Source organism: Phodopus roborovskii, unplaced genomic scaffold, assembly GCF_943737965.1.
Source record: "Phodopus roborovskii unplaced genomic scaffold, PHOROB, whole genome shotgun sequence".
NCBI classification, from domain to species: domain Eukaryota; kingdom Metazoa; phylum Chordata; class Mammalia; order Rodentia; family Cricetidae; genus Phodopus; species Phodopus roborovskii.
This window is the reverse complement of record NW_026126480.1, coordinates 13,244,301-13,258,738: the sequence shown is the minus strand read 5'-3', so window position 1 is coordinate 13,258,738 and position 14,438 is coordinate 13,244,301. Positions and strand designations below refer to the sequence as shown.

Here is a 14,438-nt window from a genome sequence, read left to right as displayed (position 1 = left end):
ACCATTTTACTGATCCAAAATGGAGGTACTGGCACATGGAGTCAGGGATAAGGCTAGGCTAGAATCAGGTCTATCTGCCTTCCTCATGCCAGGGTCTCAAGCTTCACTCTGCTGGAAACACTCAAGAACAGGGCCCAGGCCATTCCTGGGCCCATCAGTCCTAGTGGTAGACATGAACTCACACAGACCCCATACACCAGACCGTTTCCAGCAGAAGAGCACACAAGGCCTGAGCCTCTGCCCCTAGTCCTAACTACATGCTAAGTTCTGTGCCCTGGGATGCCACTATCCCATCCCTGTTCTGTCTGTCCCAGCAAGCACTAGCCTCTCATCTCCATGGAGTTCTGGGCATTTGGACATTCACTTTTAATTGTCTTGTGTATGCAGTGTTGTGCAGAGGATGCTGAACAGGCCACTAAAATGCAGGTCAGAGCCCTTCTAACTGCCCAAATGCAGATACCACCAACTCCCCAAGAGAGCCTGGCCTGGAGTGCCAGAGAGAACAGGCTTCACAGGAGGCTCCCTCCTGTCTCCTGAGCCTGCCACTCTGTACACCTCTTTCCAACCCCTAGGAATGCCTTCCCAGGCTGCTGTGAGAATTCTTGGAAGAGGTGAGCTAATATCAAAGGAAGAATTGTGGATGGGAGGGACTACCTTAGAGGAGAATAGGGACATTACAGCTTTTTTATCTTTAAGATTCAGATGGTCTGGCTTGGTGGAGGTATAGCTACTCAGAAGATTAGGTCAACTGAAGAAAATGTGTGAGGCTAGCTTGGGCTACAGAGTGAATTCCAGGCCAGCTTGTGAAACCAAGTCACAAAAGTATAAACACTTGGCCTGGGGGATGAGCTCATCAGAGTATTTGCCCAGCATGCTTGAGGCCTGTGTTCAATTGCCAATACTGCCCAAAAGTAGGAAGTGTTTGATCCTGCAAATGACGATGCAAACACCACACAAGGGTCCAAGGCAAAAACCTCTAGCTAGGACACAGGGGCTAGAGGGAACTGTGGCTTTGTTCACTACAGTCCTCCAGAGGAGAAATGGCAAACAGAAACTGAAAGGGAAAGCGTTAACTCTCACCTGCCTTCCAGCCCTGTGACTGAACAAGAGGAAGGACTCTGGAGCAGGGGAGGGGCCGGCTCCTCCTGCCTACAAAGAGAATTCAAGGGGACAGACCACCATCTCGGAAGCCAGGATATGAGGGACCAGAAAGGACCCAGGACCATCTTCACAGGACTTCAGCTCAAGTACTGCGGAAAGAACTGCATGCCTGAACCAAAGAGCACTGCATTCTAGGAGCAGCTCCACCACACTGTGCCCACTGTGCCCTTTGCTCCTGACCCAATGCTCCCTAATCTTTAGATAACAAGGTGGGTCTTCCAGAGGCTGTCACCTCCCTGCTCCCACTGAGAACTGTCTTAGACCCAGCTTGGCCTACCCCTGGCTTGTGGTCTTAAACATGTCTCTCAATGTGTCCTACTGGAAAACTGAGGCAGCTGAACTCACTGGGCTCTAAGGAGTCAGGGACCACAGGGTACTGGGCTCTGAGTCCTGCTGGCCATAGCAGACTAAACACTATCATTTAACCCTCCGGACAGCTCTGTAAGTACTACTGTTACCACCATGTCAACAAAAAGTAAAGCAAAATGGAATCACACACTACAAAGGATGTCTGGTTGTCAGAGGTGACACAGCTGGTACACAGGGAGGGGCGATTCGAATCTGGGTAGTAGTAGTCCAGAACCTTCTGCAGCTCATTCTCTCTGATCATAGGTACAGGAAGCTGGCATTGTGTATTATTCCTGCAGGCCAGGCACACTGGGATCCTAAGCCCAAGCCTCATGGTAATGCTCATAGAATGCTGGGGTTGAAACTGAGACATGATACAGCCCATGCTCTTGATCCCACTCTGAGCAGCCACAACAATCCAGAATTCTATAGGGACTGGACATGATGGATCCCATCCGTAACCCCAGCACTTAGGAGGATCACTGCAAGTTCAAAAGCAGCCTGAGCTATACTATGAGACTTTGTATTTGAAACAAGACAGAACCTCCATGGGAGAAGAACTCTACAGAAAAGGACTGTATGAAGAAAAACCTGTCCCACACACTACTTCCCCAACATAAAAGGGGAAGACTGGGAGAATGGAGTTGGGGGTAGACCAGATGGCCCTGGAAGGTGCCTTAACCCTGAGATCTCTTGTTGATGCCAGAGGACTGAGAACAGACAATAACTTACCGGAGTTTTCCTTCCTGTGGCAGCTCATGAGAGGGGTCCTCACACACCAGCCTGGACTCCCCATCCAGCAGGTAGGTGTAGACAGTCTCCTAGGACCAAAAGCACTTATGAGACCCTATAGAGATACTGCCCAGCCCTACTCTATCCATGACAAGGCCACAGGGTCTTGGGGGCTTGGGTGGTTTGGGAAGGGGTTCTGGACAGGCAGGATCCATGAATCTGCTGTTTTCCTCACAGATCACCCCAAATCCAAGATGTGAGCCAATCACCCTCACATTGAACTCCAGCCTCAGGCATTTGGAAAACCATACTTGGTATGGCATGCAGGCCACACTCGCTTAGGATGCTCTCTCCTTCCAACACCCCCATGATCCAAGCCAGGAAACTATAGCCAGGGCACTGTGCCCATATTCTATGGGGCCCTGGAGGGCTTCCCAAAAGAAGCAGTCTTTTAGCTGTGACTGGACCCACTTGGGGTGTGGGTAAGGCTAGGAACTGACTGACACAGGTAGGCCAAGTGGCACAAAGAACAAGAAGGGCTCCAGAAATGACAGTAGGGTGAAGGGCTATGACAGATTGCCTGTTTGGGAGTGAGCAGGGCTGGGGCTGAAGGGTCTTAGAAACAGCTGGGAACAGGGGCTGAGCAAGTTTGCATTTTAGGGTGAGTTGGAAGCCCTGGCTGGAAGCTTGTCAGGTCTTTAATTCAGCAACCAGCCTCCATTGCAGGCCTTGTCTTGGCAGAAGCTATTGTCTCACAGACAAAGATCTACTTCCCCACATGGGGATCCTTAGAGGCCCTGGCCAATCCCCATGACTATTGACCACATTCTCTCTTCGGGAAGCTGGGGAAGCCCCTTCTCTGCTGAAGGTGGCAGGGAGGGCTTCAGGAGCTGTTGAAGGCTCTCGCTTAGTAAGTATGGAGTCTAAAGTTCACTGGGAGAAACCACAACTCTGCCACCACAACCCCACCAGCGGCTCCTATGGCCCTTGGATATTCTACAGTGACCTCCTGTAACACTGAGCTGGGTTTGGTTGTCCTGATGTGAGGTGGGGACTACAGGACAAGGTCTCTCATGTTGCTCAGGCTGACCTCAAGTTCACCATGTATTTAATGCTGGCTGAGTTGTAGCAGTCCTGCTTTGGCCTCCTAAAGTGCTGGGCCCAAATCCAGGGACAGAGAGCCACTTCGAGAGAGCTGCCACCCCTCACCTGTACGAAGCCTCCTTCCTTGTCATCCAATTGGAGCTCTGGGGTTCTTTTGTTTTGTTTTATTTTGGGGGGGGTTGTTGTTGTGTTGTTGTTTTTGTTGTTTTTATTGTTGTTTTCTTTCCTCAAGCAGGTTCAGAGCCTACCAGAGCATGTACTACCCAAGAGTCCATCCTCCCACAGAGAAAGATGGGCAGTCTTAGGGTGGCGGGGGCAGGAGCCACCCTTCACTTCTGCATGTCCGTGCCTTCCACCCTCACTCTCAGCCATCCTGGTTAAATTTAGCCAAGTTTACTGGGTAGGAGGGTTGCTTTGCGTTTCGTACACATCAGCACCATCTGCACTGGGGCTGCCTGCCACAATGGGTGCTGATGAGGGAGCCAGGTGCTGCAGCTCTCCTCCCCTCCCAACCCCCACCTCCCAGGGCCCAGCCCCTCCCTGCAATCAAGCAGAGGCTCCCCCAAGTCTGGGCTCCCTCAGCCCATCATTGGCCTCTTGAGTAACATCTCACTGCCTCCTGGACCTCAGCTCTCATCTCAGCCTTGGCTTTAGGCTGTAGTTAGCTGGGCACCAAGCCAGCCAGCCAGCCAGCCAGCCACACACACACACACACACACACACACACACACACACACACACACACCTCCGTCAAGGCTTGCAGAGCAGTCCACAGTCACTGACCTGCTATCCAGATGTTCCTCCACCCCAGGGCAGATGTTGTCTCAGTCACAACCCTCTCCCAAAGGATTTATTTTTGGGTGCCAACACACCACCCACTTCCTACCAATTTCACGCTCAATAAAGCTCAGTCATTAGCCCTCCTCCTGGGTGCTGAACTTCTAGGAGGTTTGGGGAAGATAGAGCTGAAGACAGAGAATAGGGGCGCTTAGATGCCAAGCCCCATTTGTCCCTGTCATGCTGTGTGACCTTGGTGAGGTACCCTTCCTCTCTGGGCCTCTGAAGGTTCATCCATCACTCAGAGCCAGGGACAATAGGCTTAGGTGGGGTGGGAAGGCTACATCCTGAGTTGGCTACATTTCCTGAACCAAAGCTGCCTCTGCTGGTGTGTAGAGTGGGGAGAGGATGTTCGAAGGGACTTAGTTTAGATATTTCCTCCTCCAGGAAGTCTTCCATGCTCCTTATGTTGATTCACACCCTGTTCTCCAGGCTCCGAAGTCCCCTGTATCCCTCCATCTGGCACGGCTGTGCCCCTGATGCTTTGACTCCTGAGAGCTGGTTCATCAGCAGCCTTCTGCTTAAAGAATGAGCAAGGGCTGCTGAAGTGATGCACAATGCCCTCAACAAGGCACTCAGGGTCTGGGTGACCGTGGTTGCCTCCCCTGACTTACCATCCCATTCACAGTGCTACAATGATATAGAATCGTAAAGACTGCTAACTACCCAGCCAATACTAGATCCATGCATGCCTCAAGAGTGAGTCCCCTAGAACCACCAAAACCGGATATCTGGAAAATTCTTCATGTCTGTCCTCAACCCCTCCTGCTACACATACACCCAAACCCAAATGAGGATCTGGGAAGGGTGAGGTGCAGCTCAGAACTAGACAAAGGCTGAGAGGGGAGGGTAGGAAGGGAATATAAGGCATAGACACCTACCACTCTGGGGAGCACGGCTGAGAGAGCATCCTTGGCAGCCTGACGCAGGCCAGTGATGTCGATAACAGCACCCAGGCTCAGCAAAGCATCCTGGAAGAGAAGAAAGAGCATGGGTTTTTCTGCCTGGTGGCTCAGCCATTGTCCTGGGCCCAGGGACTGTGAGATGAGCCCAAGACTTAGACACTTGAGCTTTAAACATCGGACTCTAATAGTGTTAAGGCCGTAGACTGTCCAAATCCCCTCACCTTGCATCTGGGGAAACTGAGTCTTGGAGATGGACCAGAGGCCTAGCCAAGGCCTCACAGTGAGTTTTGAAGTCAAGCCTGGACTTCCTGTTTTCAGGGAAGGGATAACTCTGACGTCTGTATGTTGAAGGCAGTGTTGCACAGTTTCAGCTGAGGTAGAGCTGGGCTGAAAGCAGCAAGCAATGGGGGTTGTGGGTGGCTGAGCACAAAAGGTAAGTGCAACACAGTCAGGCCACCACAAGCAGGGAAGGCAAAGTCAGCCTTGATGGCCTCCTAACCTCTGCCTCCCAGGGACAGGCTTTGTCCTCGGAGAGCCGGAACTGTGACAACAAAGGTCTCTCCCTCTCGCTCCACTAACTTGGCCAGAGCCACAGGGGATCAAAGAGAAAGGTAACGGAACAGGGGAGCAAGGCCAAAGCAGGAGGGTGACTCACACCATCCACTCAGCTGTGCCCTCTCCCCAACCCTTGCAAGTCCTTCCTGGTGGCTTCCCTGTAGATCTGTGTTCAGAAAACAAAGTGAGTAACTATGGAGGGGTATTTAACTACAGAGCATGGCTTGTTTGGGTCCCATTCCTGTGAAAATGATGTCACAGTGAGGGTCTTCGTGGACACCATAGTATGTACATAACTGATAAAAATTAAAATGCTAAAATACCAGAATTATATTCGTAGAAAGTTATTAGCCCAATAGGGGAGGTGCCAGTTCCTCACTTCTGTAGTGTGGCTAAACTATCCTCAACTCCTGTGTTCCACATAAGAACAAGATGAGATTTATCCAAATGATATGGCCCCTTCAAGGTGCGAGTTAGAATCCAAACCCAGCATGTGACTAAGACTGTATAGCTAGGGAGGTTCAGGCCAAAGCTTCTGTCTCCAAACTCCACATCCTCAGACACCCTAGATTGGGGGAGGAACTCTGTGGCTATTGAATGGACAGAGGACCCAAAGGATTTCACAGGAAGCTGGCACCATCCGATGGGACATAGGCTCTCCTCCCAACACAGACAGCCACATTGCAAAGGCTGAGACCACCAGATAAAGGAGAGCACTGGCTTCCCACACCCCAAGAGTGATCAAAAATGAGCCAGACGCTGCCTCACAAAATGGCTGGAGAGGGTTGTCCTGAGCTGGGACCTGAATGGAGCCTGGGGTCCCTCCAGGTGTCAGCTCCAAATGCCACTGCCAAGTCTCCTTGGTTCTTGGTTACACACACACACACACACACACACACACAGAGAGAGAGAGAGAGAGAGAGAGAGAGAGAGAGAGAGAGAGAGTTTCCCCAGTGGGAGGGGCAACAAGCAGGAACTGCTTTCCCTGCCCAGGCCTTGCCTTGATCTCTCCTACATTCAACATCTTGGTCATGGGTTGATGTCTATCCACTCTTGGACATGGAAGCAGTTGATTCCAAACACCACAACCCCTACTTCTGCTTGCTTGTGACCCTCAGGCACAGCTTGTACAGTTACTTCCTCAGGTAGCACAGACCAGAGACCACCCCCCCCCATGTCACCTGCTCACGCAGCACCGTCACAGGCTACTGTGTGCTCTCAGGGTCAAGGCTGAAGACCACAGAGGGAAGATCCCATACCCAGAAAAATCTCAAATAATAATAATAATAATTAGTTTTCTTGATCCACACTCTCCAAATGGGGTGTCAAGAAAGGGGATCTAGGTGGTGATGCCCATGTAAACCTATTCCTGCATGGAGGCAGGATGATGGCTAAGAGGAAAGCAGAGAGGGTCTAACTTTGGTTATAGTTGCCACATGTGTGCTAGGGAAGCAAGGCAGGCAAAGCAATGGAACAAGCCTTAGAAGCAAGAGAAAACCATAGGCTGCAGATAGCTGCCTCCCCATTTAAGAGATGGGGAAACTGAGGTTAAAAGAGAAAGAATGACCATCTGAAGTGCGTCAAAGGTCACCCAAACTTCCAGATCTCCCACCTATATCTAAGCATACTCAGCACCTAACTCCCATCTCTCACCCCAGGGGCTCAGAGAAAAGAGTGTGTCCTTTGTTCTGATTGGCCAGCTCCTCAACCTGCCCTTTGCTTTGATTGGCAGACGTCTTGAGCTGTCCTTTACTTCGATTGGTTGTTCTTGTCTGGCCTTTGCTCTGATTGATCAATTTTCTGCAAGTTTTTAGGTCAAGGGCAGGACAAAGGCAGTGGGAGGTAGGTGGGTGAGGTAAGAAAAATTGGGGAGAGTTGGACACAAGCAAGGAGGGCTCTTCATCCTTGGCTGAGTAAGTAGGATACAGACTAATAGAGTCGAGGCTCTAGGCCTGGCAGCCATCTCTCCATCTGCTTTGAAGTCTGACCTGCCCAGGAGTAGGGTATTGGATGCAGGAAGTACTGAGGGAAAGGAGCCACTTCACACCTGGCATTCAGAGAGGCCTTCACAGCTTCCTCAAATGCTATCTGCACCGGTGAATAACCCCCCCCCCCACACACACACACACAAGTCTGAAAGTAACTTAACCTCAGTGCCTGCCCGGGCTTCTGGGACAGAGCTACAGCCTTGGGGGAGGGAGCAGCTGTGAATGGGAAAGGGGCAATTCCTGAAATGGGGGCACAGTAGGGAGCCAGCCTCAAGTGGTCAGCACCCCAAGACTCTCGAAAGAATAGAAAAGCAGCATTTCTGCCTATGTGTCACATACACATGCTGCCATTTACACACCTTAGCCTGCACATGCCTCACATATGCGTGTGCATGCGCGCGCACACACACACACACACACACACGTGCACATAGCACATCTGCACATACACAAGAGTCCTGGCTGAGGGTGGGTGGAGGCGGTCGTATTTCCTGTCCTTGCAGCTTTTGTGAACAAACACCAGGGTAAATATCAGCATAATAACCAGGCAATTTTCCAGACCCCAGGGGAGAACCTGTGGTGTATAGACAAGAGCAGTGACTTCCAGTACTGTCCCAGATTGACGACAGAAGCTCCCTGTGGCCTTGAACACGCCCCTTTCCTCTTCTGAGTCTTGACTTCCTTCTTAATGTAAATGGGTCTTTCCACTCTGCTACATCTACTTCTGTAGTTTTATGGTTTAATTTGATAAGGGTGAGTGAGTAGACTGAAAAATAGGTGAATGGCAGATGGATGGATAAATGGGGTGGGTAGTTGGGTAAATGAATGGTTAGGAAAATAGGTGAGTGGGTGAGTGGCCAGAAAAAAATCAGTTGAGTGGGTGGATGAATGGACAGATGGATGGATGGGTAGATGGGTGAGTGGGTGGGGAAATGGGTGGATGGATGAATAAAATGATGATTACATGGAAAAATGGGGAGCTGGTGAATGCATAAGTAGATTGGGACAGGTGAGTGAGAAAATCAGTGGATGGATGAGTAGAGTGATTGATGGAAGGTAGGTGGGTAGACAGGTAGGTAAATGCAAAAATGGGTGGGTGGGTGGGTGAGTGGGCAAATGGGAGTGAGAAGATGGGAAAATGGATAGAAGGTAGATATCTGGATGGGTTGGGAAATGGGTGGATGGTGGGTGGTAGTTTGTGGACGGTAGGTGAGAGGACCAACAGAGCCTTTGGCTCTCTGCAGCCTCCTTACCTGCTATTCTCCACCTGCTGCTGTGGGCAGAGACTGCCTTCAGCACCGCAGACAGCGCCATGCCCACAAACAGTTCTTTCTCCCCAGGTACCAAAGGGAGACTATGGGAACAAGGGTTTCTCTGAAACAGGGAGGTTGCTAGTTTTCTGAAACCTGGGCCTGAATCAACATTTGTGTGCTCATTTTGGAAAAGCAGAGGGTCCAGACTGAATTGCCTCTAACTCCTTCATTAAGTCCAGATTATATGAAACCAGAAACCTTGGTCTTCTCCTGTTTGGAGGCACCCATAGGGACAGATGACTTGAGTCAAGGGTCATTGACAATGGTCTCTTATTTCACCTCCATAATTCTCCATGTCTTTCCAACCTCCACAAACCCCCAAACAGCTCTCCCCATGGACTGGCACTTGGACCCCCTACAAGAAAGTGATAATATCAGACTCCAGAGTGAGACCCAAGCAGTACCCTGGGACCATCTCAGCCAATTCATCCAATCTTGCTGGCTCTGGGTTCCCTCCTGGCCTACAGTTAGGAATCACAGTCAGGAATCTGATATCCTCCTCCAAAGGGAGATTCCCCAGGACCCTGGAACTCCTTGGCTGGTCTGCTTCTTTCTTTCCCTCTGGACCAAGCTCTCCTGGTCCATCTGAGTGCCTCTTTGCTCCTCTCCATCATTCCCTGGTCTATGTCCATCTGTCACATGTCTCCACATCCTGGCTCTTTCTCCTGGCCTCCACCCACTCTGTCTCCCTGCCTACTCCTCTCCCAGATCTCCAAGAAATCACAGAAGAGAACACAGAAGAGACACCTGACAAAAGAAATGTAGCCATGAATGGGGGCTCTAGAAAGTGGCCACAGTGGGGAAAATCAGGAGCCTGGAGCAGATGCCACCTCACCTTGTGTCTGGCCTCCTGTTCTGGTGAGCAACACACTTCCTAATCTTTCCAGGAGGGCAGGGGAGTGTATCCACCTCCATGTCCAGCACATGGCTGTCACTAGCCAGTGCCACAGTTCAGTTAGGGCATTTAGTAGAACTATCCAGGAGGAGTCCTTGGAATTCAGAGTAGGGAAGGCCAGAACCTAAGCCCAACACCCCAGGTCTCCTCTTTGGCTCCTCACATCTGCCCAGCCACCAAGACAGGAAACAGGAAGCAGGACAAGGTGGCTCCTTTCCCTCCCAACCCGCCCACGCCTGCCACCTGCCCAAAGAGCTGCTTCCAACAGACCTGGTGCCTGAAATATAATAAGAGCTGCCTGTGTGTGTGTTAACACTTGCATCCATAGACCTCCCTTTGGCAAGGCTGAGCTGGGCCAGAGGCAGAATAAAGGAAGAAGGCTAGGTAACTGGACAACTCAGAGGACAAGTGGGCTAGCTCAGATGTCAATGCCCTGAGTGACTCTAGCTATCGGGAAGGGAAGGTAGCTTTCTCAGGTACTGATTGTAGTTGCAGGTGTCCCTCGGTGGTTCCCAAGCGTTGGCATGCCCCAGAGTCACCTGGAGGGCTGTTGATATAGATTGCTGGCCCTACCCCCAGGGTTTCTGACTCATCTGATCTGGGAAGAGGTCCAAGAATTTGTATTACCACACCTCAACCCCCATTCCTAGAGGCAGCTGCTGCTGCTGGCCCTGAGAGCCACCTTCCTCTATTCCCTCTTTAGAGTCAGGGGGCTAAGGACCAGGCTGGAGGGGCAATGGATCTTTGCTCTAGAGAGGGCAGTTCAGATGACAAGTGAAAGCTACCTCAACATGAAAAGTCTCCACGGGAAAAATCCCCAAGGAGGGGATCCAGGAGAGTGAGAAAGAGAGAATGTGCTGTGGCCATGGGAGAGTGGGTGAAGAGGGCACATGGGAGGAGTCACCTGAAACTCAAGAGCCTAGCACTACAGGAAGGGCCTTCCTTGTCCTCCATTGTCCTCCCTCTCCCCCCTCTCCATTACCCTACCACGCCCTCTTCTCCCTTGGCCCACCACCCTTCGTAGACTCTGGCTTCAGTTGTTACTCCAACAGGGCCGCGTCTCCAGCCTCTGAGCCACACTGGAGACACGTGCACTGTAGAATACACCTGTGCCTGTCCTGGCGCCTCCCAAAGGATCCCCTCTCACTGAGGGGGGCACTTAGTCCTTCTGTTGGCTCCTTTCACCCCACACTCATAGCCCTGGACCCCCACTCTTTCCCAGCCAAGCTGAACTTCTATCCTAGGTCCTACCACTGTCCCTGGCCCCTTTAGAGCCATCCAGGGTAAGGAGTGATGGTAGAAAGAGGGAAGGAGTTGGGAGAGAAGGCAGGGGCTGTTAATTATCCCAGTCTGAGCTGTTATCCAGTCTGGATGAGAGGGATAAGGGAACAGATAATGCGGGAAAGGAGAGAGGCAAGAACTGAGTATGGCCAGGAGGTGATGGCCCTGCCTGGAAGATATAAGATCATGTTGATACAGGTCAGGCTCTGGCTTCTCTTTACCCTCCCCACCTTCAGCTGCCTCCTCCACATAGTAGGGCCACTCTGTCCCTATAGCCCTCAGGATTCTCACCAGCACAGCACAACTCCCAAGCACATCACCATAATCTATTCACCCATACCACCCAGCCATCTTGGCTTCCTGTCTCCGTGACCACGAAGGTTGAACTGAGCACAGTGGGACATTCAGTGGAGGCCGGAGTAAGCATCTGGTGACTCAGAGCTGTGCCTGGGGAGATGTCTAAGCTGCAAGGAAGCTGAGTACACTGTCCCCCAGGGTGTACAAGAAAGGGACCCAAGGTCATCAGCTCCCTGTAAAAAGGCCTCGGTGGGCTGACTGACCTCCAGCTCTTGGTTCACATGCCCTCAAAGATAGGTTAAAATTTTGACACAGCAAGTTCAGAAGCCTCCCAAAATCAGACATAATGACCCAATCAAGAGAAAGGGATGCTGGGTGCCTGGACCAGTGTCAAAAAGAGACAAGTGTCAAAGGAAGTGATAGCCAAAGCAATGATAGGATGAGTGAGTGAGTGAGTGGTCTTCTCGCCTGGGACCCTACAGCATAGTGGATGCTCCCTTCACAGCACTTTATGTCATTACCTTGCTGATCTCTCCAATCTAGCTCTTAGCATCAGCTGGCCCAAACAAGAGCCTAGAAATGTTGGAGGCCTGTGTACTCCTAAGCACAAGGGTAGTCCCCAGTTCTGCTCCACTGCAGGGAGACAGTGGAGGCCTCTGGGTCCCAAGTCTGGCATGATGACATTCCTAGAGGAAGAGCCTACAGAATGAGAGGATGCTTTTCATTGACAACTTTTGACAGCATTTTCAAAGTTTCTTGGCAAGCCAGACCTTCTACTTTTCAGGATCCTCTTGGGATGGGGAAAAACCTAAGGCCAATGGATCAGAGGCCCCCAGTAAGAGCCAGCGCCACCTGTTCTAAGAAGACTTCCTACATGAGGACACTTGTTCCCAACACAGGCCTCTTGGGAATTCCTGTGGACCAGAGTCTATAGGCCTCAGGTGTCATGACATTGGACCCACAGTTTGGTATCGGGTATATGGAAGTCCAGAGGAAGCAAAAGACTAGTCAGGTTCTCCCCTGGAAGCATGGGCCCCTCTCTCCTGTGGCTTTGGGCCTCTCAAGTGCTGCTTTGGCCAAGGTATAGACTGGTCACCTTTCCATGTGGAATGGGACTGGGTATCTCTCCCTGGGCATGGGTAGAGTCTCTGGTCTCCACTCTTCTATCCTCCCCTTTCCAGCTGTGCCCACAATAGATGATAAATGCTAAATTGCACTGGCCTGACGGAGGATGGCATATGGCCTGTGGAAGGCAGGAAGGAACAGCTGACCAGGGGTCTAATGCTAGGCTCTTCTGGGACCAGGCAAGAACTGACTGCCCCATGGTACCTGCCGGGGGGTTGGTCCTGACTCTTGTCTCCAGCCATCCCAGTGACCTCTGTGTCTGCCTATCTTGGTGTGTCTCTCTGGTGTCTGTCAATCCCAGTCTCACACTGCTCCCTCCTGTGACTGTATTTGGCTTCATCCTCACAACTTAGCCCATCCCAGCTGTTCCCCAAATCCCAGGAGAATGGGAGTATGAGAAAGACAGGGGCAGAGACCAAATCAGAAACAAGGAAACACATGAGAGCCAGGAGGGGATCCTGGAGACAGGACTGTAGAGGCAGTACCAGCCAGGGATGCTCCCTCCTCCTCCTTGAAGGCATAACCAGAAAGCTTGGGATGGAGAACCCCCCCAACACACTCACTCACATTCACACACACACACACACACACACACACACACACACACACACTGTACTGACTCCTGCCCCTCCTCTCCCTCTCCCTGCCCCTGCTGGAATGTGTGAGCACTTTTATTATTCCTAAAAATAGCCCTTCTTTACTGGGGGCTGGGGTGAGGAATTGTCAGGACAGGGTTCATCTCAGACATGCCCCTGCCTTTGGGATGTATTCTTCACTGGTCTCCCTGACCCTGTGTAGTACTCTGCTAAAACATAAGTGTGACCCACAAGTCTCCACAGATCCCCATGGGCTCTTAGTTCCTAGGCTGTGAGGAGCTGTTGGCAAAGTTCCTGCCGCCACCTCCAGAGGGGCAAAGAGATCAGAGGACACTGTCATTTGAGTTCTTCTCAGTCTCTTCAAACTCGGGCCCCTGCTCAACAGTTGCCTTCTGCCCAGGACCCTCTTTACCTCTCCCCTAAAGGCATCTTTGTCCCTCCATTTGCTGGACCCAGCATCTTCTCTTCTCTTCTGTCCTCCAGGAGCCTCAGCCCTGCTCCCTGGCTCTCATCCCTTCTTCCCTTCCTGCTCCCCCATATATGGCAGGGCAAGGGTTAGGCCTCAGGGGCCTAGCACATCCTGCAGTGAACCAGAGAGTTGGTAGGGATACCTTGTAGGCTCTGAGGCCCCATGCCGTGAGTCTGTGTTCTCACTGACCACTCCGCATCTTCTCCCAGCCTTTTCTCATTTGTACTGGACCCCAAGTCTCACTGTCTAGCTCAGCCTCCAAGAGAAGCTCATCCAACCTCACCTGCTCCTAACTCCATTTTTCAGCTGTAAGAACCACTCCTCAGAGAGAAGCACAGCAGGAACTGTCCAGGACCTCTGTCACTGTGCACTGATGCACAAGATCCCAGCTGGTAGGGCTCCAGGGACAGAAGCAGGCGCTTTACGCACTCACCAGCCCCACCCTGAAGGCAGGCTGGCATCCAAAGCTATTTATTTGCCTTAGGAGGACCCAGAAGCCAGAAAACAAACATCCGGATTCTGCAGAATTTCTCCCACTCTCCATTCTCATATCATCAGGGCCTGGGAGCTGGGGCCAGAACATACATGTGCTCATGCACACACACACACTTGTACAGTTCCACACACACCAGGCTGGGTAATTATGAGCCAGGGATCTCTGAGAGAACATGCCCTCCTCAGACCTTCTGTGTGATTCAAAACAAATTTTATTTTGCAAAGGAAATTTTTAATAGCATTTGAGAGGATTTTTCTCATTACGAAACTGAGTACATTCATCAGAATTTTTTTTTTTTTTTTTTTTTTTTTTTTTTTTGCTTCTTCACTCTGTGGG

General features: G+C 51.3%; 1 protein-coding gene across 4 annotated transcripts in view; it reads right to left on the bottom strand.

Annotated features, from left to right (window-relative positions):
- The window catches only part of Pde2a (phosphodiesterase 2A), a 93,041-nt gene that overhangs the window by 25,599 nt on the left and 53,004 nt on the right, over window positions 1–14,438 (bottom strand). For all 4 annotated transcript variants that reach the window (XM_051192389.1, XM_051192386.1, XM_051192390.1 and 1 more), the window contains 2 exons: window positions 5,064–5,153; window positions 2,242–2,330 (listed from right to left, as the gene is read on the bottom strand). In XM_051192389.1, coding sequence (XP_051048346.1) covers window positions 2,242–2,330; window positions 5,064–5,153 — 179 coding nt within the window. The remainder of the gene's footprint in view (window positions 1–2,241; window positions 2,331–5,063; window positions 5,154–14,438) is intronic.